Source organism: Centruroides sculpturatus, unplaced genomic scaffold (assembly GCF_000671375.1).
Source record: "Centruroides sculpturatus isolate CEXI.00-Female unplaced genomic scaffold, Cexi_2.0 scaffold19, whole genome shotgun sequence".
Classification (NCBI taxonomy): domain Eukaryota; kingdom Metazoa; phylum Arthropoda; class Arachnida; order Scorpiones; family Buthidae; genus Centruroides; species Centruroides sculpturatus.
This window is the reverse complement of record NW_019386694.1, coordinates 667,904-692,230: the sequence shown is the minus strand read 5'-3', so window position 1 is coordinate 692,230 and position 24,327 is coordinate 667,904. Positions and strand designations below refer to the sequence as shown.

At 34.1% G+C, this 24,327-nt stretch overlaps 1 protein-coding gene across 3 annotated transcripts in view; it reads right to left on the bottom strand.

The window, feature by feature from the left end:
- Nucleotides 1-2,749: 2,749 nt before the first annotated feature.
- LOC111615604 (zinc finger protein 99-like) overlaps nt 2,750-24,327 on the bottom strand; it is a 50,437-nt gene continuing 28,859 nt past the window's right edge. For all 3 annotated transcript variants that reach the window (XM_023357012.1, XM_023357013.1, XM_023357011.1), the window contains 3 exons: nt 20,198-20,328; nt 17,778-17,838; nt 2,750-4,062 (listed from right to left, as the gene is read on the bottom strand). In XM_023357012.1, coding sequence (XP_023212780.1) covers nt 3,218-4,062; nt 17,778-17,838; nt 20,198-20,328 — 1,037 coding nt within the window. In that variant the 3' untranslated portion in view covers nt 2,750-3,217. The remainder of the gene's footprint in view (nt 4,063-17,777; nt 17,839-20,197; nt 20,329-24,327) is intronic.

Sequence of the window (24,327 nt, the reverse complement as noted above, 5' to 3'; positions counted from 1 at the left end):
ATGAAATTAAATAAATATGCTAGACTAAACTTAATCTTAAGCTGTATTATTAATGATTAAAACAGAAATATCAAATTTCTTAATGCTTCATTCTATATATTTCTGCATTTACTTGTTTATATTGCACTTCAAATGCCTCTAGGTAGATTTTTCATTAACGTTTTTCTCCTTTTCAGATAACAAATGTCAACAGAAATGCATCTGATCAATGTAAATAATTAGACTATTCTCAAATTTAATTCTTTTGTGAAAGTTTGCTTTCCTGTATTTTAAAACAGAATTTTAAATGGTATTTCCATTTACTTTCCTTTTCATAATTGGTATACACAACAATTACAAAGGTTTTGTTAGATGAGTAAGTTGACGCTTAAAGAAATTAATTTATGATAAAATGCTTAAAGTGTATATATCACTTAAAGTAGATATCACTTTAAGTGATATACACACTTAGCATTTTATCATAAATTAATTTGATGATAAAGTGAAATATCACTTTAAGTGATATTTACATGCAAAACATCTGTCATATATCTCACAACAAAACTGATAATTCTTCAGCAGAAAATTCATCTTGACACTAAGTTATAATTATTTTTAAGTTCCTTTTTACAGATATTACACTTCTGAATAGGAGTTTTCAAATGTGCTGTTAGCATATTTTTGATTTTGAATGGCTCATGACAAATTCTGCATGCAAATATACACTCACTGCCAAAAGTTAAGCACAGAGCAGTAAACTGCGAAAAAAAATCAACAAATACAGCTTTGGTTGACACGAAATGCGGCAGGACAGTAGCAAATATGTTTATGCATGAAACAACACAAAGAATTACATAGAAAGATGAAAACAATACTGAATTTTCTTAAAGTATAAAATGAAATCATATTGGAATCATTAACAAAACGACATTTAAATCCAAAACAAACAAACAAAACCGACATTAATAGGGTAAATAATCACCCCTCATACTTAGACAAAGTTTACAGAGTGTAACCATGCTTTCCATGAGGTGATCAACCACTCCAGAGTCAAATAAGTGCCATTCCTCCTGTAGAGCAGTTTGCAACTCTGTGAGAGTGGCAGGGGGTGGGAAACGTGCACACACAGCATAGCCGAGGGCGTCCCAAAGATTCTCAATGGAATTGAGGTCTGGCGAGTACAGTATGCCGGCCAGCCAATCCATACACGTGATTCCCTCGCTCTCAAGGTAGTCGTCAACGAGGGCAGCTCTATGGGTTCGTGTGTTATTATCCATTAAAACAAAAGCAGGACTAACTGCTGCAGCATACAATTTCACAACGGGTTCGAGGAATTCATCTCGATACTGAACAGCCATCACAGAACCCCCTCGATAGATGTGCAGGTTGATGCAATATCCCAACAAAATGCCTGCCCACACTGTAATGCTTCCACCTCGGAATGCGTGATGCTCGATGATGTTCTGGGGCCTATTGCGTGTGCCTTTTTCTCTCCATATTCTTACACATTTGTCATCTGGCTCCAGGAAACATCGCAACTCATCCATAAACATAATGTTGCCCCAATCAGACACAGTCCAATTTATATGTTGCCAACACCACTTTAATTGTGTGTCTTTAGATTGAACGAATAGTGGAACACAAACTCGTAGTACTTGGGTATACAGTCCGTTCATGTGTAGCCTTCGGTGCACAGTAGTAGCAGATATTGTTTTACCAATGGCTGCTGCAACCATTGATGTCACATGTGTACAAATTGCTCTTCAATTCCGCTTGGCTACAACAGCAATATAGTGATCTTCTGCGCGGCTTGTAACCCTTGGGTGACCAGCCACAGTGTTTGGACAACTGTTTGGCTTGTTTAGAATTGTTTCCATAACCATGAAATGATGGAATGATGAACACCGAAGAAAAGAGCAACATCTGTGATTGAATGTCCTGCTTCAAGGCGTCCCATACACCGCCAGTGCTTACTGTCTGTCATTCGTCTTCTGGAAGTCATAGAAAGACGTCAGTCATGCACACTAATTGTACGACAGTTCTCCACACTATTTCTCGGCACTTACATGCAACTCCTCTCACACTTCAGAAGGCTGGCTTCTTATACGACTGTCTGTTTTGCATATTTTGCAATACGTAACCGTGATTGATAGTAACATAACATATTTGCATACTTCCACCTACCTCTGCAGTGAATTGCAGCCTCTCAAATGTTGATTGCTTTCCAGACATGAACATTTTCTGCTCTGTGCTTAACTTTTGAAAGTGTGTATATTTTCAGGTTAAACAAAGCTTTTAGGGAGTGCAAACTTATGGCCTGTTTTTCTTACCACTGAATAGTAATCACTGAATTACTGGTAATTTCTAAATTTTTATTCCAAATACAAAAATTAGAACCAGTGATTGTGTAGTTGCTGCCCTATTGGTGAGTCAGCAACTAAATAACCAGTGTGCAATATGCCCAACTGAGTTCCTTTCCTTCTGTTTTGAAAAGCAAGTGCAAGTTTTGTTACATGAAAAAATAAGAGCACACTGGAAATTTTTAGTTATCACAATTAACCTGTCCTACGTTGTTCCTGAAAATATTCGTGTTGACCTCATTGACGATCCTCAATATTTTCATGTTTACATTGGAACGTTTTTGATACTAGATGTCGCTATGCATCACAATTTTTATATTAAAACGAACTTTTAAAATATAACTTTTTTTGTTTGTATATTATTCAATATATTTACTTTGTTTGTTCAACGTAAAAAAATAATTTTTAACGATATAGTAAACACAATTATTATTTAAACAAAAATTTAACATCCACGAAAATTCAACATGGCGTCACAGGCAACAAATAAAAATTTCAACATCAAATAGGTTAAAAGTGGCCATTTCTAGTGGTCGCATTCAAATAAATGTTCCATTTTGTCAACCAAACTGGCTATTGCACTCTAGGCATTATAATGAAGAATCAAATTGCTAAACTGTCCAGCTAAGTGCTATAATACAATTCTTTAAAAATGTCTTTAATATATACAAAGAAATAAATATCGAAAGTATATAAAAATAAATATTTGACTTTAAAATATTATGATACATCTGAATAATTTTTACCAATTTTACCAGTAAAAAATATCTTTTCAGTATATTTACCAACCAATTTTTACCCATTTATCGGTAATGCAATCCCTAACAGCAATGTCTTATAAAATTATTTTTATACGTAAGGCTTGCTTTTCACTTCTCTCAAAAGTATTTACATTTATTACCATGTCTTGCTCTGTGATTACACAGAGAGTTGTTTGATTTAAAAGGTCTGTTACAGATTTCACAAGAATAGTCGTACTTGCTATGTTTTTCCATGTGGTTGCTTAAAGGCTGTTCTGCTTTAAAACTCGCCTTACATAGCTCACAACGATAGTCACTTTTATCGCTATGAACTGCTTTACGATATTTCCAATTGCATTTTGTTTTAAAACGCTTATTACAAATATCACATTTGAAAGGTCTGTCTTCGCTATGCATTATCAGATGATTTCTCAAATGAGATTCCTGTCTGAATTCCTTTTCACATATTTTACAAGTATAAGATGAATGTGTTTTATGGTGCATCTCTAGTCGGCTAAATGTCATAACGCGCTTACCACAAATGTCACATTGAAATGGCTTCCACTGTTCGACAGGTTCTAGAAGGTATTTTGAAGATGACTGCAACTCAAATTTTTTATTATCAATTTGGATTTGATTTTCAATTTCATGTTCTTTCCTGTGTCTTCGCAGAAGAAATTCCCAGTAAAACATTCGATTACAGGTTGTGCAGTGAAACGGTTTGTTTCCAACATGAAAGAACAGATGGGCTCGCAATACCTTGTAATTTGTGAACATCTGAGTACATAAATTACACATGAAGTCTTCTTTAGAAAGAGATGTGCACATTACCTTGAAGTATTTCTTTTTAATATTCATTTGGATTTTATCAAATTTTTTATTTGAAAAATTGTACCTCCTCCCATCGATCTTGTATTTATAACATTTTGCTGTTTTGGGATAATGCTGATTATCATATTTCTCACTCTGTTCTTTCTCCTTAACTGAAAATTTAAAAAAAACATAATAATGAAATTAATGATATTTAAATAAACACCAAATACCATACAAATATTAGAGTTTAAATAATATTACAAGGTAAGACAATGCTCCCACTTTTATCGCTTTTTTGCATTTTCAGAAAGTTTTAAGAAAATTGCAATAACAATTTGAAATTGAAAACAGAAGTGGCTAAAGAGAGTGCAGTCACAGAAAGAAAGAAAATTGATGCTTGTTGGCATGTTGGTAATTTAGCAATTTTGTAACTTGATCTAGCTATTTTAATATAGCACATCAGCTACCAGGAATAACATTTCTCTGTTAAGTACACTTCTGTATTGTGATTCATTCATTGATTATGGTATATGCTATGATAGATATCAGGGATGGAGAGTTGAGTTGGGAATCATGTATTTTTCTGCTGACTCCCCATCCCTGGTATATACAGTGGATTCTCGATCTATTCTCCTGTATCAATCATTTTCTTACATCTATTGGTTGTTTCCTCCAGTCCCAAATAAGGATCCATGTATATAATGTTATTGTCGTAAGTTCGATAAAGGAGGATAATCCTAACAAATAGATATTATAGTCAAAAAATTATTTAAAAACAATGGAGTCAGATTATTTATCCAATTCTTATTTAATTGTATTATAGAGAAACACACAAAAAATCTAATTTTTCTTTCCTTTCTGACTTACAAAGGGTAGATAAGTTCAAAATTATAAAACATTACATCAAAAATGAAATAAAAATTAAAGTTAAAAAAGGTAAAAGCAAAACCACTTTGAAGAGAAAACCACTATTTCATTGTTAAATCCCCTAAATGCATTTCATCAAAAATATTAGGCCTCCTCAGTAGGGCTTCAGCATACAGATTAAAATCTGACAATATCCCATCATAGGTTTCCATTATGAATTTTCATCTATATATCCAACAAAAGTCTCCCAGTATGCAACTGTCAACTCACCCGTATTATTGGCATAAGTTTGGCAAAATGTTCTTTAACTTTTCTTTTTACATTATTTTTCCTTATAAACAATTTTTACATGATTAATTAATGTTTTTTCACATTTATTATAAGATAGGAGAATTATTATACAGTAGAACCTCCATTATCCGGATTTTCGATTATCTGGATTGTTCAAAATAAACAAAAATTTTACGAATTTGCTGATTTGCACTTGGCGAATTACGACACTGTTTATGTACGTGATGGAATGCATAACTTTTTTTGTTTCAACAACGTCTCACCCAGCACAGTGGTCGTAAACTCTTAAATATATTTTACGTAGTAATAAAAATATAACTTGACATACGTATTTATAAATAATTTATATTCAAATTACATCATTTCTATGACCAAGGGCGGCGTAAGGCATGGACGACGTGGGCCACCGCCTATGCCTCGCGGTCCGAAGGGCCTCGCGCCTCGAAGGTTTATGCATTACTTAAAAGCCGCGAACGCGACGAAAAAATTTTACTCGTCATAAAACGATAAATAGTTTGTCAAATTTTTATTCATAAAAATGCAGTTTCAACTGCTTTTTATTTTATAAAATCCGTCTTCTTGCGCCACCAGAGGGCCTTTTAAACAATAGGTAGTCTGTTAGCGTTGGTCAGTAGTAGTCCAAATTCAATACGAACGTTTGTTTCTTGAAAATTTGATCACAATTTAAATACAGTATTTACTTTTAATATTACCGATATGTCATCGAAAAGAAAACGTGTTGTATTATCATTAAAAGACAAATTAAAGTATTTATTTCGATTATCCGGATTTTTCCTTATCTGGACTACCTTCATCCCCAATTAGTCCGGATAATCGAGGTTCTACTGTATTTTAATCTTACAGCTGCTAAATGCTCTGACAATCTGGTCTTTAATTTTCTCTGTTTCACCAATATAGAATCTTGGACATGTGCACTCTACAGACTCTAATGCACAGAGAAGCAACACATCTTAGAGACAAAAATTTATAATTTCACTAACATTTTCGACACTTGTACCATACCACCTTCAAGTGCAAAAAAAGAGTCAATACATTAAGTATTCTTACCAAAAGAAAATAGAAGAAATTTCAGTATTCTTAATACTTTTTTAAAATGTAGAATAAATGAACATCTGTGTGCATGTTCCATATTATTTAGCTTTACAGAAAATCATCATATAAGCCTATCACTGGAAAATGCACATTTCATATGAGATAAACAACAAAAACATCAAAGTCATAAATTTCCTGTGTCAATCGTTTTCCCGCATAAGTCATTTCCCCCGAGTCTAGCCAAAAACGATTGATCAACAATCCATTGTACTATGTACAGTACTAGAGTCCATGCAGTGAAAGAGTAGACATAAGTCAGCCTGAAGGTCTGTCTATGAAAAGAATGGAAGGAGACATGAATCACAGTAATAGAATTTGTAAAAATATCATAAATAATATTAATGCTTTACTTTTTTTACAAATTTTATTACTGTGATTCATTTGTCAACTCCTACGTCTCCTTCCAGAGACGTGAGAGTTGACAAATTGATATTTAACGTAGACTGTTCCAGCTCAGGTTGACAAATGTCTACTCTTTTGCTGTGTTGACTTTAGTACATGATATATACTACAATACATACTCACACTATCTGATAGATAAAAGGAGAATAAATCAAAGATGGATGACAACAAAGTGATTATTTAATGCTTGTTTTTGTCAAAATAAGAAAAAGAAAACAAAACATTTTTTTTTTGTTTTTCATCTTTATGCTTTCTTTCCATCCTTTCAATAAAAAATTTCAGGAAAATTGGAAACTTTATTAAAAACATTAAGTTTTTTCTTAAAATTTTTAAAATTTCAAATACAGTGTCTGAAAAGTTACTGTAAAATGGAAAAGGCTTAAGAAAGTTTTAATAAAAGTGAAGTTTTATCCACAGTATTGCAGTTTCGCCTACAGCAAATGCTGAAAATGTCTCCCAGAGGCATGAAAACATGTCAGAACTCTGTTCAATTGCCAACATCTTCATCACTTGACCAGTACAAACAAGCATTCTCATTCTCATTGAACTGGTGTGTAGGCATTCCAGAACAACTGTGAGCAAGCAGTGTGCAATATACTGCAACTAGTAGCCTGGGACGCCCCCTAGTGGGTGTTGTTTACAAATTTCCATGAAGCACAGTTCCTTTGACTTTTTTGTTACTATCAATATGCTCTACAGCTGTGTTAAAGTCCCAATGGTAAGATTAGGTGAAGAGGTGACGACCCCCCAAACTGTAGCCCCCTGTGCAAATAATAAAGGCAAAGGAACCATACCAATACTCATGACCCTTCATGAGATATAAGCCTCTGAAATAATAAATTCCTATTACAAATATACTGAATTATTTATATTGTTATATTGACCAAATAATAATTTATTGGCTAAATGAATAATAATAATTCATATTGTTAATTTAAATAAGAATTAAAATTGTTAATTTGAATGTTTGAAATATGACACACGATAGGGGCGCCTCTAGTATCCGTTATCAAACGGTTACAGGACGGATGGACGGGCGGACGGATACCCGTTGAATGGGTTATATATATATAGATGTGAAAATATGAGACATACAACTTAAAAGTCTTATAGACAATACTGCAAAAATAACTTTAATGTAATTAAAAATTTCTCACACAAACTTTTCAAACACTCTGTATCAAGCACAATTCACATCTCTGGCAGTTAGACTTAAACACAGATGCTGTATTTTCGCAGGTTGGCCGACATGTATGTCTATTGGGGAGACCATGAAATCAGATATTTCTGTATGGTAAAATCCGGCATGCCAGTTTATCCCAGGGAATATATTGGTTTGAGTAAGGTTATGCACCACTCTCTAGAACACACAAAAAAACTAATATGTTTTATTCTAAACTTGTACAACTGTCAACATTACATCAAAAACTACAGTTGTATGTTTAATTTCTGAATTTTGCCTTCTTTCTAATGATGTAAAATACTCATGGAATGCTGAAAGTGTATTTTTTATGTTTATTGTAATTTGATCCACAAACACAAAATACACACATCAAATTTCAGAAACTTGCTATAAATTACCAATTTACATCCACATTGTGTGAAATTTGAAAAGAAGGTGTTTTAAGGTAAAAATTTTTAAGATCAGGTAGATTGCCTGTACAGCCCTGCACTGAGTAACTACTAATAAAACAATTATAACAATCAACTGTACATCAGAGTTAAATAACACGTGCCTCAGAAAAACCTTTAACCAATGTGAAATAAAATTTAACAGTACAAACATTTTCAGACCCCTCCTGGGTCCTTCTTCAGATAAAAAAATCGTTTGAAACATTACTAAATACGAAAAAACATTCGTTTGGAACGATTTTTTAAAAATCGGAAAGATAGAATGGAATCTCATGATCAATAGCTTCGAACGTCAAAGCTTCTACGTCATATCGACAGCTATTTAAATATTTTCCCTTTTTTCAAAGATTTTATGAAGAACTTTGTTGTTAAGCATAAAAAACATATCACATAAACAAAGACTACCCCTTTACTTCCTTTCTTTTAGGTTTACAATTCACTTAATCCTCCTGCTGTATTAGGGCCTGCCATGCCAAAGAAAGAGAGATCTCATCTCTGGAATTAATGGGTGATGAAGTGCTGTATGCCCTGTATATCTCTATCTGCTCCAACCATTTGAGATGGTCTAAATAAGAGGAGGTGATAATTAACTTAGTATTTGAAAAGTCTGCTGTTATCTCTGGATCAGACAAGTACGTGGATAAGGAAGTGGAACATTTATTATGTTGAATGTCACGCATGTGTGCTTTCAACCTGATCCCAACAGCATGTTTCATTGAGCCTATGTAAATTAAGTCTTTGTCAAAACAATGGTCCCTATGTGGTACTCTATATACCCCTGGCATTCTTTCTTCCTTAGATTTGTCCTTTCCATTGCATAGAATATCAAACATAGATGGGCATCTTCTGAAGGCTAGGGAGATACCCCTCTGCTGTGTGATTCTACAGTTTTGTGATTTCAATAGTGAGTTGTACGTAATTGACACCCTCTGCATATCCTCCTTCTGGTTGCCATTTATTGAATTAACTCTTTTAGAAGGAGACATCATTTCTCTGAGCCGTTGCGACATTTTTTGTATGATGTTATGGTAGCCATGGTGTTTGGCCACTTCGCATAAGTATTGCAGCTCCTGTTCTAAAGCCCCTTGAGTAGAAGAGTGTGAGTGTGCCCTTTTAACTAGGGCCCTAAATGCCACCATTTTGTATTGGACAGGTTCACAAGAGTTTGCCGGGATAGATGTTGGATAGTCTGATGGTTTGCGGTACATGGAGGTGTGTATGATTGGTCCTCCAAAGTCAATATTCAAATCCAGAAAATGCACCGACGAGTCACTGTGCTGCTCGACCTCCACGGTAAGACCGTAGGGATTGTTGTTCATTTGATCCAAGAATCGGGTGATGTTCGGAGAATCTCTCCAGAGAATGATTGTTTGTAAATTATGATGTTTTGGAGAAAATTCAGAAGTATTGTTTTCTCCAATTGTCTGATTACTAACTCACAAAGATCCCCAGAGACAGAACTGCCCATGGGGACCCCTTTACCCTGCATGTACTTAACTCTGCCGAATTGAAAGATCGAGATGTAACAAATCAAGTGGGACAACTCTAAAACTTGTTGATGGAACTCTTCATTGCGTAAGATTGTAAACAGTAAGTCCCTGATGCTGCAAAAACAAGGAGGAATCTCGATCGAAGAGTACAGTGATCGGAAATCCAGGACCATGATAAAGCTAGGATGTTCAATGTCCTTGAGGAACTCTGCTAATTCCACCAGGTTAGAGATTGTGTATCTGTATCCTTCTAAGTGCAGTGCAATTATTTTGTGCAGAGAGATTTCTAACTTGCATGTAGGTGCCTTGGCCTTATCCACAACCAGCCTCAGTTTTTGGTCTTGTTTGTGAATTTTTGCAAATGCAAATAACTTGGGGGTGTCCGGTGCATCCATGACGATATTCCGCATACCTAATCTTGATGCTAATTTTGTGTTGGAGAATCGTTTAACCCTAGAATGCAACTTGTCTATGGTGTTGTTCTCCTATATAGTAAAATCGCATGGCAGAGGGGTATCTCCCTAGCCTTCAGAAGATGCCCATCTATGTTTGATATTCTATGCAATGGAAAGGACAAATCTAAGGAAGAAAGAATGCCAGGGGTATATAGAGTACCACATAGGGACCACTGTTTTGACAAAGACTTAATTTACATAGGCTCAATGAAACATGCTGTTGGGATCAGGTTGAAAGCATACATGCGTGACATTCAACATAATAAATGTTCCACTTCCTTATCCACGTACACGTCTGATCCAGAGATAACAGCAGACTTTTCAAATACTAAGTTAATTATCACCTCCTCTTATTTAGACCATCTCAAATGGTTAGAGCAGATAGAGATATACAGGGCATACAGCACTTCATCACCCATTAATTCCAGAGATGAGATCTCTCTTTCTTTGGCATGGCAGGCCCTAATACAGCAGGAGGATTAAGTGAATCGTAAACCTAAAAGAAAGGAAGTAAAGGGGTAGTCTGTGTTTATGTGATATGTTTTTTATGCTTAACAACAAAGTTCTTCATAAAATCTTTAAAGAAAAGGAAAATATTTAAATAGCTGTCGATATGACGTAGAAGCTTTTACGTTCGAAGCTATTGATCATGTGATTCCATTCTATCTTTCCGATTTTTAAAAAATCATTCCAAATAAATGTTTTTTCATATTTAGTAATGTTTCAAACGATTTTTTTTACCTGAAGAAGGTCCCAGGAGGGGTCTGAAAACGTTTGTACTGTTAAATTTTATTTCACATCAGTTAAAGGTTTTTCTGCGGCACGTGTTACTAATAAAACAAATGTCAATAAGTCACTAAATGTTTTATCACATTGTAAGCAGAAACTTTCTTCCTGATTTTAAGTCAGGCAAATTATTATACAGTAGAGCGTCGATTTTCCGAATCAATTGGGGACTGGGGTTGTCCGGATAACTGATATTTCGGATAACTGATTTACGTACGATAAAATAGTTTAACGTATCCGATGTCGAAATTTTTCTCCATTGCATGTCGCTTCGCGTTGAATTTTCGTCGATGTTAAGCCTAACAAAGACTATTGTATCATTAAAAATTATTTTTTTATTTTGTACAAACAAAATAAATATATTGAAAAATATAAAAATAATAAAAAATTATGCTTCAGATGTTAATTTAGTATCAAAAACGTAAAATATTTCAGTAGCCCAAGACATANGATGCTGAACTGCAGAGCGACGTAAATAGAAACACACAGAAGGATGATGGAAGCATGAAGCGAGTGCTCTTTATAAGCCTTCATCAATCGTACGCAGAACAAATCGGGTTTGAAAATCTGTATAAGAAATTCGCATGGTTTCAGCCAAAGAAATACTTCTACTGTGTTCGTGTATAGTTTAAAATATTTCGACGAAGAATATTGTTCATGGTCGTTGATGCATTCGCAAGGAGAAAGTAAATCAATGGCAAACGCTTTTAAAGCAGAAAATAGTGGACTAAATAAACTCGTTGGGCAATTATCAATATCTTTGTCGTTATTGTTCATTGTTCTTCGATGTTTTAGTTAACGCAGAGGTTTGTTGCAATGATTCTACGCATATATTTGATTGTGTGATTTAATCGAGAAGACTTTAAGCTATCTGTCCTGTTTAAAATACTTTCTATTATGTAAAGTTTCCTACTATTGATTCGTTTGATAATTATTCCGTTCTGTATTTACAATACTTATCAAAATAGACAACCTAGCATATCAACCTGAACAATGCTAGATTTATGTTTAGTGTTTAGAGTATTTATTATTGATTTTTCCAACATTTTCTTTGTTACACAATCGAATATTAATTCCTCAAAGTATCGAATGCATTAAATTCTACAGCAATAATGCAGACAATTTACCGTTTACGACACAGAAATGTAATATTTCCATCCATCTGATTAAAGTAAATATAATTTTAATCTACTAATGCAATCGAAATCAGCTAAAATCTGTTATACGAATTACAGATTAATGAAACACATGTTATATAAGTTATATAATGCGATATAAAATGGTTTAGTTTTAAAATAATATAGAGTATTCGTATATTATTAGTAAACATTTGTGACATAATTAACATAAGGATTGCTCATTATGTCACAAATATAAGCGATTGCACGAAAACAAAGCTTAACTGTAACGGTTTATTTGAATATAACAGTAACAATAATTGGAGTTTTGATTACAGTTCGTTTAGTTTAATCAGTACTTCAATTAATATGTATATTCATTTAAAGTCCTTTGTGTCCTGCTCACCAGTTGCCAAGTGGATAAAATCAGAGAACACTGTCAGTTGGTCGTGACATTTCGTTTCGCTAACGTGTTGGTCACGTAGAGTATTCTGCGTTTTCTTCATGTCAGCAATATCTAAATAGAAGTCGGTTTCCCATAACATATCTTCCTTGAAGACGGATCCCTCTTGGCAGATCACTCGTGTCATGCTGATGTACACAATCAACCCTTTCTGTCCTAGAGTACCATAATTGGTACTTTTTTTCTACTCTTTTCGTTCCGTGGGCACTAAGAGGGCATCTTTTTGCGAACCCATTATGAGTTCGGCCAGGCCCACAATGGGGATGCCGGGTGGTGAGGGCCCGACATATCCGAACAAACCACCCCCGAAAAATCCTGGGGATTTTTCGACCTGTTCGGATTCGAACTCTGGTCCCCCAGAGCGGTAGGCTGCCACCTTGACCGCTCGGCCATCCGGCCACCCATAATTAGTACTGTAGGTTATGAGATAGTAGTCCTAAAAGTTTAAAAACTCCACCAGGTACATTCGGCAACGAATTCGGTTTTTACATGCCGATATTGCCCCCTCGTATATCCATTCGTGATTTATCTAGTGTTATCAAATTAGTATCGGGATATTCCGTGAATTTGCCATCACCAAAACGCCAAAGTTGTTTAGAAAACTCCTCTGATGATCTGTCTCCCAATAGATGGACCCTGATCTAAACTGATAAATTTTTAACGTGATTCCACAGTGACGGTGCCTTTGGGTAGTCATTAATCTATTCGGCAGGTGTCGGCAGGTAAGCCAACAATCTATTGTGAACAATTCAATAACAATTAACATTTATTTTTTATTTTTGTCAAGAGAGGGCACTACATGTAAAGGATAAATACCTTGATACATTGTAGTGATATAGAGCATAGTATCGATTCATGCATGATCTAAGTAATACTCATACAAACTTTGGTCTAGATATGTTTAAGAAGAAAGATTTATATAAAGAACAAACCAACAAGATATGTTATATATGTAAATCAGGGGTCGCCAAAGTGGTCTATATCGACCCATAGGGGTCGATGAAAAGACTAAAACTTAGAAATTTTGAACCGAATATTGCTAATCTTGCTAAGGATTATCAAGCTTATCCATCTTATTGATTGTCAGTTACAAAAATTATTATTGATATTAACATATGTACTGTACAGTACAATAAATGTAAAAAAATGTAAAATTAAAAGATATATATTAAAATAGTAAGCGCTTTTTGTTTTTCCTTGTAACACAAACTTTTTGGTGGGGTCGATGTGAGGTTTCGAAAAGTTGCAGGGGGTCGACGATGAAAAAAGTTTGGCTACCCCTGATGTAAATAGATTATTTGTTTACTCTTTCTGCCCCATGAGCACTAAGAAGGCCTCTTTTAGCAAGCTGATTATGGATTCGGCAAGGCCCACAATAGTAAGAGACGGAGGCCAACATATCCAATCGAACCACCTCCCGAAAAATTCCTGGACCCGTCCGAAATCGATCCCGGATCCCCAGAGTGATAAGCTGCCACCTGACCCAGTGGCGTAGCATGGGTGTCAGCCGCCCGGGGCAAAGGAAAATTTCGCCGTCCCCTAATTTAGGTATCTCAATTTAAAAGACTAAAATTCAGTTTCGTCACAGAATAAGTAATGAAAAATTCTGTGCTAGTGTTGCCACCTTTTTAAAATCGCTAACCCGGACGGCAGGCGAGGTTTGTTCGAACAGAAGTTCCTGATGCATGCATACGTCATTTTGCAATGCGAAGAATGTGCAGTGCATGCCAATTCGAAATCAGATACAGTTAGCGACTAGGGAGACTTGGGTAGTGGTAACGTAACCTAGCTCTATTGAACATTGGAAGTGTACAGGTTGCGCATGGCATAGCCGGGTAAAATTAGTAGTTCATTTCCCTCTGCTCATTTCAATCAGTTCGAATCGTAGGTGCGGCGAAAATGTGAAATGTAGTGTTTCAAATTTTTTATAAGATATTATTATTATTATTTATTGTGAAATTTTGGAAAATATGGCGATTGGTAAAAAAAATGACCACCTAAGATTCATTTTTTGAACTCAGAGGATCTTAAAACGTCAAAAAAAGCTAAAAAGTATTACAGGGGTGTTCTCTGTATGTATGGATGTGGGGGGAGCAACACGATTTTGTTCACCAATTTGAATATTAATAATTCCTGTGCTTTTCTTTCGAAAGTTCCTGACATTTTTCAGGAAAATTTATTTTTTAGCGGGATTGTTGCGCTGCAATTTGAAAAAATTGTAACTTATAAATTCCCACTGTGGTCTGTCCGTCTTTCCCTAAACTCGAGACCGGATATGAAAAGGATGCCCCGATTTACTATATACGAACTTCCGATGCAAACCGGAAATCAAGTTGTTTGAATTCAAATATTTCCCCCTGAAATGAGTTAGATAACCGTTAAGACTCTATTGCTAACAGAAAAAGTATGATATACAGTACAGGGAAAAGACTACAGTAGAGCATCGATTATCCGCCACCTCGGTTAACCGACCGCGTTCTAGTCGGAAAATTCAAATGTCCGCTAGTGACGTGGAGCTACAATATTTGGCTATGTCTTGGCTACTTTAATATTATTTTTACGTGTTTTAGCTGGCAACATGGATCGACCACGAAAGGGAGCCAGTATTTATACGAGGCTTAATTTTCTAATTTTTAACGAAACAATTGCGACGATTATTATTTTAAAAAAATTTGATAGGCTTAACATGGAGGAAAATTCAACGCGAAGTAGGTTAATAGCGATATACCAATATACTAATTACACGGGATATAATAATATACTACACTAATAATGGATTTTTTTCATATTTTTCGGTTATCCGACTTTTCAATTATCCGACCAACCCGAGTCCCCAATTGAGTCGGATAATCGATGCTCTACTGTACTAATTTTGAGGTGAAGAGCATATACTTTAAATTAAATAAATTAAAATTATGATTAAAAATTGCAGCCAGACATTGTGAAAATATCAATAAATATTTGCTCGTTAGCACTTAGAATATTTTTTTAAACAGATGGAGCCACATGCAGTTTAAATAATGTTGCTAGGAAAGTTAAGCAACTCGATGCTGGATTTTTAATAATTGCTTCCAACTTTTCCATTTCAAAGTAAATAACGCATGACTAAGAAGTGTTTTAGAAAATTGAAAAATGTATACATGAAAGGTCTTATTGAAATGTAAAAGAAAATATTTACAACCGAGAAACGTATAAACGGGGTGCAACTATTTCTTTCTTTCTTTTCTCTCTGGATTTTTTGGTAGAGGTAATTAATTGCACTTGAAGCCTTACCTTTGATAAATTAAATAAAAAAGCTGACCATTTCAGTATCTAGCACATTACACAAATGTCAATTTTTGCCTGCATATTTTCACCACTTAATCAAATTAAGCCATTTGAAATTTGGAACCTCAATTCGGAAATTTTTATACTTTATACTTCTCCTCCTTATGAGGGCCCAGAGGCACTACAAATTTAAGCAGTAATTATAACACTGGAAGCATATCAGTTTGCTCCCAATGGAAAACTTGCAGCAGATGCCATTGGCGTATAGCTACCCAATACTGTATCTAGTATGAGTTCCTCTCAGTTATAAAATCAACGAAAGAAATTTTAAGATAGCATTTCAATAAATATACAATCCTGTAATTTTTTTCATATTTTATGGTTCATCATAAAATCAGTTGTGCAGATTAATTCTATCGCATTGTTTACTTTCACTTACATATTCTGTAAAAAATCAACCTGAACTTCTAACAAACTTTAATGATAATTTTTGAAAGATGCAATATCGAATGAAAACATGACAATGACATGACACACAAAGGTTTCAACATGGTTTATTTCATGGAAAATTAGTTTACAAAAAGTATTGCGATGGTCGGCAACATGCGCCTGACCATCGTCCCCAACCGACGTGATGGCAGAAGTCAAGGTTGACCACTTTTGGATCGGCGTGTTCAGGTTTGTACATACTGTACCTCTCATGTGATCCGACCTTTCTCTACATGATCATCATTCTTATAACCTTCTGTACACAGAGTTGTAATTATTGGTAAATAAACTAGTGATAACGACATTCGGATCCTTCCTTCCGTCTGAGAATCATAAACTCAACTCCATGACAATCCTTTCTGCAGATGCAATCGGATTGACCGATCTAACTGACTTTGACCATCAAGAGGAACCATTAACGGTCCCCTCACTGGTGAGCCAAACAGGATCCGACAACGTGGGAGCTCAACACCATTTCCGAAGCCCAGACACCATTTACGGAAATTCAGATATGCCTCCTTTTCTCTTCCATGCTGGTCAAGCAGCTGAACAAAGATGACGGAGCCCAAACCCACCACAGAAATGAGCAGAGTGGCACTGAAACTACCCCCATTCTGGGACAAGACCCCAGAGCTGTGGTTTGTCAATATAGAGGCACAGTGCATCATTTCAGGCATTACAAAAGACAGTACCAAGCATCACTCTGTCATGTCTGCTCTCAACTCCGACATCTTGAACTAAGTAAGCGACATCGTCCTGAACCCACCAGCCGAAAACAGTTAAAATACACTGAAGACCAGACTGCTTGCCAATTTCTCAGACTCAGAGCAAAGGCGAATCAAAGTGCTACTCTTAGATATTGGCATTGGGAGATGAAAAGCCATTACATTTACTAAGAAAACTAAGGCAGTTAGCCAATAATAAATTAGGGGAAGACATTCTAAAAACCTTATGGCTGCAACAGACCCAGACGATCCTGGCAGCCTCTGANCTATTGTATCGTTAAAAATTATTTTTTTATTTTGTACAAACAAAATAAATATATTGAAAAATATAAAAATAATAAAAAATTATGCTTCAGATGTTAATTTAGTATCAAAAACGTAAAATATTTCAGTAGCCCAAGACATAGCCAAAGATTGAAGTGCCACAGCACTGGCGAAAATTTAAATTTGCCGACTGGAAATCTTTCGGATGATTGACGTTTCGGATGATTGTCTTTTGGAAAATCGACGCTCTACTGTATTATTATTTTACTGTATTGGGAAGAATGTTTTCTTTAACATTTACTTAACAACTGATTTTGTTAGATTTGATTAATTTTAATTTTTAGTCAGTTTAACCAGCATTCTGGTAACCCTGGGGGTTTCTAGCATGGTTTCCTGCAGTTATGTGCAGCATGCCAGCCAATCTGCAAAAACACAGTATGTATCAGTGGCTTCCAGAGACACCTGAAGAAAGTGTAATATTTAAACACATTTAACAAAAATAAACATGTAACATCTTGCTTACTTTGGATCTTTGCTTCATTAAATATTTTCTCAGGAGTGAAGAATTTATTCTTTTCCGTAAGCTAAACAATACAAACAATACAAATTAATATAGTTAAGATAGTTGATAATCAGTGCCACAACTAGGCAGGTGCAAGAGGTGCACCCACACAGGGTCCACTTAGAAGAGGTGCCCAAAATGCATGTATTAGTTTTATTATTTTCCCAAACCTAATTAATTAAGGGGCCTAAATGCAAATTGCCATTCTTGCACAGGAATGGCAAGTTATGGCACTGTTGATAATATTTACAAACTATTTATTAAAAAATATAGAAAAATACAAAATTAAAAGATCACCTCATTACAGGCAAGGCCAAATCCACAATGGTCCTGAAAAGAATTCCAGGCCCATTGTGTCCACCATCTTATGAGCTCAAAGTTCCATTTAGTGTCTTTCTCCAGTGTTATCATGGAGCAAAAAGAGACAAACTACTTAGAGCAGCAAATATGCAAACTTTATGCAAGTGTTATATATTTTATGAGGCTTTGTTAATTTGCACTTTGGAATAGACTTTCCATGCCAAATGGCATTGCCTCTTGTTTTGATCAAATAAATAAATTGGCAAATAAATAAAATAAAACACTAGAACATACATAACAGGGTGTATCAGGAGAAATGGTAAATAACCACATTTCTGAAGGTGAATGCATAGGAATAGTACATGAAAATGTCTATTCAATCGACTTTTTCCATGCCTATAGTGATTTATTAATATTAACATAGATACAGCATTATGATTGATGATTGTTGCCTTCTTTGATATGTCTAGTGTTAATGTAACAGCATTGGTTGCAATTAAGATCCATTACATCTGATTATAATCCACAAAAAGTCAGAGTGATGAACAGAGGAGGTTCTCAAAGCAACTGTTCTCAGACTCAATAAATTTCTCAGTATGTATTAGTAAAGCGATAGTAAATTGTGTGTACTTTTTAAAGGAAGTCCATAACCTTTTTGATAACTGCAGCTGCTTATTGGAACAAGAAGTTAATTACAAAACTATCTTCCTTTGATATACCTCATATTTCACCCAGCCCTATACATAGTTTGACATGTTCTGCAGAGCAGAAAAAGGATCTCAGCACATCTACTGACATTTGTACAATTTTATCAGAAACAATTTATTTTCTAACACGGACACTCATAAATTTTTTTACTCCTCTTGTTAGAAGAAATCATCTCCTAAAGTATTTATTTTTGTCCAGATACACCCTACATATATGAACTAGTATTTAACAACAATACAAAAAAATACAGTGGGTGATCGGTTAACGAACATAATCTGTTCCAAGACTTTTTTCACTATCCAAATTGTTCGTTAACCAATTATCAATTTACCATAGGTTTGTATGGGAATTTGATTAATTTGTTCTGGGGACCCCAAAAAATGAAAAAATGTATATTTTCTTACTACGTTCATTTATATGTAATAATAAAAATACATATATATGCAGTCTTGCATTTGTATTAGTTATGCTTTTTGTTTGTGGGGTTAAAGAATCTGTCTAATGTCGATTGCTTTTCTCTCTTCTTCAGGATTTTCATAAGTAATTAATAGCATTGTAATTGTAGAGATCCCCAAACCTATTAATTTCAATCTTTGTATGCCATTCTAAGACCGTTGATCTGACATCCCCAACGTCTTCAAAAGATCTTTAATTAATAGCAGATATCAGCATTAATCCTCTTTTTCATAAAAAAACATATCTTGCCAAGTTTCTTGGTGTTCTTCATTCAAGAGTTCTTGGCATTCTTCTGTCATCAGATCCATTTCAGGTTTTATTATGAGCTCTTTAATTTTCTTTATTTCTCAGAAGTTATTTTTGTTACTCCTTTAGCTGCTTGAGTCTTCTTGATTATACTGTATCTTTCTTATATAAGATTGAACTACGTCCTACTGTAGATTTGTTCAAGCCATACTGCCCAGTAACATCAGACATCTCGCGAATACTATAAAAGAATTGTTTCTGTCAGAAAAATAAAAGACTGGAATTATAAGGGAGAGTTTCAAAGTTCGGAGGAATACTATCTGATCAGTATATTCCGAGTTGAGTGTCAATGTCAATGTCTCCAATGCTCTGAAAAGTTTTGAATTGTTGCCTGAAGACAAGGGGAAATCAATCAGTATTTGCTATTTTCGTTGCTTCTTTTTTTTTATGTTTGTTCAGTGAAGTGTTCGTTATCCAAACATGTGTTCATTGTCCGATCATAAAAATCTTTCACAAAAGTGTTCGTTATCCGATTTCTTCGTTAACCGATCACCCACTGTACATCTAAATTTAAAATATAGTTTTTATGAAGCTGGTTATATTTAGCTACTTCTTCAATAACTCAGACAAACATTTTATAATGTCAAATATCTAATATTTGTAACATTTACCTTTAAATATTCATCTTGGAAGTGAACTTTGCTGCAATCTTCAATCTTTACTTTAATATTCAATCTTTTCAAAACAACTCGACAGTCTGATTTAATACTGTAATTCTTGTTTATTTCTTCTTTCTTACAATCTATATTAGGTTTTATGAAATTGTGTAGATTTAAGAAAATTGTAAAGAAATAGTTGAAATAATTTAATAAAATTGCTTTTATTTTTAATAATTTAACAATATTAATTAACAAAACTATATATTTTTATTATATAAGTCATTTGTGGTTGCAAACCAAAACAGAGCTATGTGCCAGTGCATAATAGTGATTTATAGCCACTGGAAGGCCAAGACAGTTAAGGCATCTGCCTACTGCACTGGGGATCCAAGATTGCAACCAAGTTTCCAAAAAACCATAGGAATTTTCTAGAGGTCTGTCCAAAACATGTTAGGCTTCATCTCTCACCACCCAGATGCCCATTTTGGTGTTACCCAGGCCCATAACAGACTAAGTGTAGACTCTCTTATTTCTCAGAGGGCAAACCAGCAGTGGCGTGCCACGACATTTGATGATAGGAAAGCTGTGTTCCTATAAGAAGCAAACTTCAAGGGGCAATCAGTTAATTGCACAGCAGTGATGGTCTAGAACATTTCAACATTACTTTTCCATTGCCGGTAGTCATAGCAATGCTCAATGACCTCTTCTACAGGAAACTTCTAGAACTTTTCCCAGAAGTTACATTTTCTCTGTTAATTTTTTTTTTTTAATTCTAAAACCTATTATTTTGATTGGTATGGAATCTGAGGTCAAAACATTTCACGATACTGTCTATGGCATTAGATAAAACAATAGATTAAACAATATTCCAAGCATAACCCAAATGCCAAATTAGGAGTGAAATGTCACTTAACGTATGTACTGACACAATTCATCAGAGTAGTAGAACCGGCGGAAAGTACTTTTAAGAAAAATAATCTATATGATTATATTGAACAGACACTCTCAGGATAAGCTACTAAAGATGATTTGAAGAAATTCAAAGATGCTCACATTGATGAAACTACAAAAATCCTAAGGGATATTCAACAAACAGTACAAAATCAGAGGAAAACCTCTTTTGATGATCTAACTAGTAAAAAAGTTCCTAGCATTCCTAGCTATAAAGATATCTTACAAAAGGGAATAAAACAAACTAAAGTTATAGACGAACCACCTCTATCTGCATATACTGTATTAGTATATAGTGATAATAATAGAGCCACTTCTGATGAAACGAAAAGTACTTTAACTAATAACATGAGACCTGATAAGCTTGGCAAGGCATATGTTGAATAAAGAAAATTAGGAAAGGTGGAATTGCAGTAGATTTAAACCATAAGAATGAGGTAAACTATTTTAAGGAGAATGTTGAACAAATTCCAGGTTTAGTATCACGTTTGCCAAAAAAAAAAAAAAAANATAAGAATGAGGTAAACTATTTTAAGGAGAATGTTGAACAAATTCCAGGTTTAGTATCACGTTTGAAAAAAAAAAAAAAAAAAAACTACCATTAGTCAAAATTGCTTCCGTTCCAAAAACCATTAATAAAGAGGATCTTGCATTAGACATTTCTGAGCAAAACTCGTACATTTTTTCCACCTATACTGAATGCACTTTTGTTGAAAACATTAACATAAGGTTTCCACTTAACCAAAAAAATGAAAATCATATTTCCTGGATTCTTGAAGTATCTCCACAAATTAGAGAAAATATCATAAAAGCAGGAAAAATCCATCTTCTTTGGACAACCTGTCCTGTCTTTGACTTTCTCCCTATAACACAGTGCTATCGCTGTTTATCATTTGGACATTTTGCAAAAAATTGTTCTTTAAAACAAAATGTGTGTAGCCATTGTAACGGAAATCATTTATATAAAGATTGTCAAAACAAACATCACTCACCGAAGTGTGCTAACTGCTTAAGAGAAAACAGAGTACAGAATTGTCACAACACAATGGATAAAACTTGCCCAGCGTATCTAAGAGAAAAAACTAAATTCCAACAAAGAACTGACTACATAATACAGTGATCTGCAAGGCTACTTCACAACTCAAGGATTAACTGGTGTCTGCAGATTGTGATCTGACATTTGTATTTTGGAACTGTAGAATGAATATCGTTGTATAATATTTGATTATTGTATAATTTTAATTAATGATCTTAGTTCGTTCTAATAATTGTTACTAAGGACCATACATTTTGTCATATATCAAATAAATTGTACATACTCAGAATACTTTAAATTTCCTTTATTGTTTGTACTTTGGTGTCATTGACACACTTTTAATATCAAGTATTTCTCTCTGATTGTCAAGATGCTGATTATTGTACTTATTTATTGTGTCTTATGTATTGTATAATCAAGTATATATATTTGATAATAATGGTGAACTTTACATGTTTTTCAATACTAACAGCAACTTGTCATGAATTTGTATATAGTTGTATATAGATCAGTTAACTTCTTTTGTTTTTATTTTGATTTTCATGTTATTGATGTACTATTTTATGTATTTTATTTCTTATGTACTTTTAATTCTTCATCATTAGAGTTATATGTACAACATCTATACCTGAGCATTGTAATTTCTTTGTGTACAATCAGTAATGCACCAAAGCAGGGCCGATCTGTATATATATATTATACATATACAATAAAATAATGAATGAATGAATGGTCTAGAGCAGGGTGACCAACAGTTTTTGCCCACAGTTTCATATCACTGGTTTAACATTGGAATCTGTAAGTAATACAAGATGGGAGAGCAGAATAGAAGCAGAATAAATATATTAAATATTTTAATGAATTTTTTAAAACTCCTGTCAACTGTACAGAACTATCATAAAAACAACTAAACTGATAGCAATTTACTGGTAAGTTATAAATCTGCTCGCAATTCACATAATGGGGCGAGGGCTGCCAAATATCTAGCAGGCAGGCAGCTAACAGCCTAGAACTAGTCCTGGATATGATATGATATGTTTAAAAGTGTTAGAAGGCCGAACCTTACGGCATAGCCTTTGAAAAGGAAGGATGAAGAGTTTTAGAGGAAATGAGAAGAGGGAAGAAAAGTAAGGAATGATAGGAAAGTGACTAGTCCTGGATAGAATAATTGGAAGCATTATATGATATTTTGGTGTGTAGCATCCCAGCAGCTAAATCACGTAAAGATGGTGCTCTGTAAAGCACAGGCACGAATGTGTATAATCTGGCTGCTTTACACCATTGACACTTTTGCCATGAAAGCTGTCCCGTTTTCATCAATACAGCGCTACCATTCCACCACTGATATTCAAATATATAATAGCAATCTTATCATAATGAGGTTATAATAAAATGTAAATTTTAATTAATTCAAAGTATTAATTAGTTCAAATATGAAAATAATCATACAATATGTATTTATATTTTAGAAAATATAAGGGAAGCTGCGCTTTCACCACTTCCAAGGACAACACGCCACTGAAAACCAGTCCAAAAAAATTTCCAATCAATGATACAAAACCTTGCATCTTAACTTTGAAACAAACATCAGAGTTTAGTTTGAAGATGCAGAAAAATTTTCTGCAAAATACTTTGATAAGAAATAGCACATTTGCACAAGAATAATGTTTCAAATATCTTACCCTTGGGAATGTTAAACAGCAATAATCATAAACACAAAACTACATAAATAGCAATAAACAGTACAAACAATTCAAATCATCAATAGACAATTAATAAAGCATATTTCTTTCTATAAAGAAATATGCTTCATAATAATAATTGTAATGACAATCATTATTCTTCAGTGGAAACTCAACAAATTATTACTTACAGGAATTTTCCCCTTTTATTATAATTAATATAAATTTGAATGGCAGTAATTATAATAATAATAAATAATGTTTCTCAAAGTACTCATCTCAATGATAAATATATATGTATGTATTGTTTCAATATATGAATTCAGCCCATTTTAAGTAAGGAATACATGTTAACCTCCTATCTTGCATTACAGGACATTCCTATAATGCATGATCTTATTTTATGACAATTCCCCTACCTAACAACCAGTATTTAAAAATGAAAAACAGAATAAAACCTGAATTTTAATTCT